Source organism: Uloborus diversus, chromosome 8 (genome assembly GCF_026930045.1).
Source record: "Uloborus diversus isolate 005 chromosome 8, Udiv.v.3.1, whole genome shotgun sequence".
In the NCBI taxonomy this organism is placed as follows: domain Eukaryota; kingdom Metazoa; phylum Arthropoda; class Arachnida; order Araneae; family Uloboridae; genus Uloborus; species Uloborus diversus.
In genome coordinates this window covers 49,426,780-49,430,416 of record NC_072738.1, presented here as the reverse complement: position 1 = coordinate 49,430,416, position 3,637 = coordinate 49,426,780, and the positions used below count along the sequence as shown (strand labels likewise).

Below are 3,637 nucleotides of genomic sequence, written 5' to 3'. Positions count from 1 at the left end.
CCAGTAGCGCAGCAATTTTAATTTAACTCAATCTGATTTGTTAGTTACATCGTTTAACATTGGATTATGCCTCGAAATAAAGTTCGCAAGCAATTTACGCAACCTGGAAGTGTTCGAAAGGGGTCGCATAATTGGCCTCCGAGAAGCTGGATGGTCTTCGACGGATAGCACAGCACGTTGGTTACACTGATGTTACTGTTGCACGCATTTGGCGGCAGTGGACTCAACAAGGCACATATCAGCGTCAACCAGGCTCAGGGAGGCTGAGACAAACCGTACCGAGGGAGGACCGGAGGCTCGTAAGGCAAGCTCGTAACGATCCAACCAGCACAGTTGCAGACATCCAACGGGCTGTGGGACCTTCCATCAATCAGCCAATAAGTGGTCGCACCATTTGCCGACGGCTGCACGACGTGGGACTGCGCTCACGTAGACCGTTACGACGACTGCCATTAACAGCATTGCATCGTCGGAAAAGATTGGAATGGTGCCGTACAAGACGGACATGGAGCGTCGAATGGTATCGCGTAGTCTTCACTGACGAGTCCCGCTTCTGTCTTGGTGGAGACGACAATAAAATCCGCGTGTGGAGGCAACGTGGTCAGCGCCAAGATTTACGGTTTATTGTACAGCGTCATACGTCCACGAGACCTGGTGTCATGGTGTGGAGCGCAATTGCATATGATGCAAAATCACCTCTAGTGTTCATTAACGGTGCTTTGACCGGCCAACGTTACGTTCAAGAGATCCTGCAGCCAGTTGCTTTGCCATTCCTGAGCACCCGTGTTCGGCCGCTATTCCAACAAGACAACGCTCGACCCCATATTGCTGCCGTCTCTAGAGCTTGTCTTCAAGGCCTAGACAGCATGGAGCGGCCAGCATATTCACGAGACCTGTCCCCAATCGAGAATGTGTGGGATGCCATGGGACGAGATGTCAACACTCCACCCGTACCTCGAAATCTGCCGGAACTCCGTAACAAAGTTAAAGCAGCATGGGATAGACTACCACAGGACTTCATTAAGAACCTTTTACGATTCGTTACCAAGACGATTAGCATGTTGTATTCGGAATAATGGCGGCCATACCCCATACTGAATGTTACCCATTTTGTGTATGTTGTTCAATAAATTTTGCTTATATCGTTCTCATTTTCTAATCATTTACTCTTCCATATACACTTAACATACCTTCCAAATGTCATTGTATTCTAAGACTTCCTTCATGGTGCAACTTTTTTTTTGTCTTAGAGTGTACTAGGATTTTTAAAAAATGAAATTGTGCTTAACTGTTCATTCACTGGTCGGTCTACCCTATGTAAATTACATTTCGTCGTATTATTGACGCGGGAGATATCAAATGAGTCACGTCTGCAAAGATTTTGGCATAGTACAGGAAGAAAATGCCTAAGAAATGTAAGCCGAAAGCTGGTGCAGTGGGCGCCGGTTAATTGAATCAGTGCTTAGTTGAATCAACCGCTGTAATGACTCAAATTGCGAAAAACAGAATAAAATCCAACTTTATTGAATTAGGTGCTTTATTGAATCAGCCACTTTATGGAATCAAAACTGTTTAGTACAAACGTGATTCAAAGTAGCGGAGGACACTGTAGAGAATTTAAAAACAACACAGCGTAGGGAAGTACAGTAAAAAAAGAAATCGTTTGAATAGTAACGTCTTGATATTCAAATGATGTTTCTCGCAATCACGAATTGCTATAGGACCCTACTCGGTGGGGTTTTTGTTTCTGCAAATGGAATGGAAATAGTCAAGAAATTTTCACCCGTCACAGTAGGGCTAGTGATTATCCAAAGTATGTTTTTCACAATCACGAACTGCAATAGGACCCTAAGCGATGGGTTTTTTGTTTCAAAAAATGGAGTGGAAATGGTCAAGAAATTTTCACCCGTCATAATAGGGCTAGTGAGTTTCTGGAATGGGTAATATGAGGCACAACCATAAAAAAAAATGGTGATTAGGATGCGGTAATAAAAAAAAAAAGATTTTACGGAAGATATCCACCAGTACACTTATCATAAAGATTTTTTACAGCGCATGACGTTAGGTATTAGTGATAATACCTAACCCAATATTAAGTGATGGTAATTAGAAATAAGGAAATATTGTACTAAGATGAAGTTTCGCTGTTTAAGTATATCTATGTAAGTGTTTTTCCCATAAAAGAAATCGTAATATTACACACAAAAAACTTTTTCAATGTAAAGTCTGTTTGAGTTAAGCGGGGCGAGGGGGGGGGGGAGTATCTTGTGGGCCAGGGCTAAACCGGTTAAACTCCATCTTAACTAGCGCTAAGCGATGGGAAATTTCTTTTGCCCAGTACAGCACCATGTGGATTTCTTGTGTTCTTTTATGCATATCAGCCAAATTTTGCAAAAAATATCATATTTCACTTGATTTTTTTTACTGCCGTAAGCGTTCATTATGTTTTGTATTTTTTAATATTTTAGTACGAAATTAGGTTTTTATTACCTTTTTTATTTTTTGCCTTAGCTTTAAAGAATACTTTAAGACAAAATGATTAGAGCATGATAAATTGATTTAAGTTCAAGGAAATGGATTGAATTCTTTTAAATGTTCTTAGATCCTCCTGTCTTTATTATTAACGTATGAGGATACGCTAATTCACCAATTTTATACTTTAATGAAATCGTAAATTATGTATTCGTATTGCAGATATTATCAGATGTAGCATTTTTTTTCTTCAAGAAACAGATGCAGCTGCCTGAAATAAATAATGAAGCATAATAAACATCCAAGCGCCAGAAAAATGAAAAAATAATTAACTTATTTTAATTCTGAAATTTTGAAATCCAATTATGTTTTTCGCTACTCATTGAAGTTGTTTTTTCTGCAAACGTTCCTGTCCCCCCTAGCTTGGGCGGTTACCTTTGTATAAATGTGTAGGCTTGTGTGTGTGCGTCGACCTGCGTGAATGCACGTTGGCGCGTATGTGTGTAAAGGCGCGCGTGTGTGTGTGAGTATGTATGGGGAGGGGTTAGTGTGTATGTGTAGGAGCGTGCGTGTGTCAGTGTTGGGCATTAATCAATTATTTTTTCAAACGCCTTGTTAATTGATTAAAAAAGTAATTGCAATTAAAGTAATTGCAACTACACTGCTCAAAACAATTAGGGGAGCAATGGAGCAATCACACAAAAGTGAAGAAACCGTTGTGAGGTAGCCTTGCAAAGGCATAAAATGGAGCATACACGTGTATTAATATGCAATACAGCAAAAAAGAAGCAGAAAATATTTGACTAGGAACTTTACTCCTCTAGAACAGTGAAACGAACATGAAATTATGCCTCTCGGACATCGTCTGCTACAGTTCCTTGTGTTTACCCGGATTCCAGTCCCCCAATAAAACGTCAGCCATGGAATCCGGTAAATTACGGTGTCGTGGCATTTTCCAATAAAGAAAAAAAAACAGTGAACGGTTGAATTTTTTCGCTCAGACAGGGAAAAAATGAGCTTCTGTTAAATCACGATTTCTGCACTTGCATCCTTTTTCTGCTTTTCGACGACAGAAACGCTGATTGGCATCCGAAGTTTACGTTTTATTCTCATGTTCCCAGAAAACATGGAGGTTTTATTGGAAATTAGTTTCCGGAATAATGTT

General features: G+C 40.3%; 1 protein-coding gene across 1 annotated transcript; it reads left to right on the top strand.

The window, feature by feature from the left end:
• Positions 1-659: 659 nt before the first annotated feature.
• On the top strand, positions 660-1,076 carry LOC129228353 (uncharacterized). The gene has a single exon (XM_054863032.1). It carries the CDS (start codon positions 660-662, stop codon positions 1,074-1,076), a length of 417 nt encoding a protein of 138 aa, XP_054719007.1.
• The last annotated feature ends 2,561 nt before the right edge of the window (positions 1,077-3,637 follow it).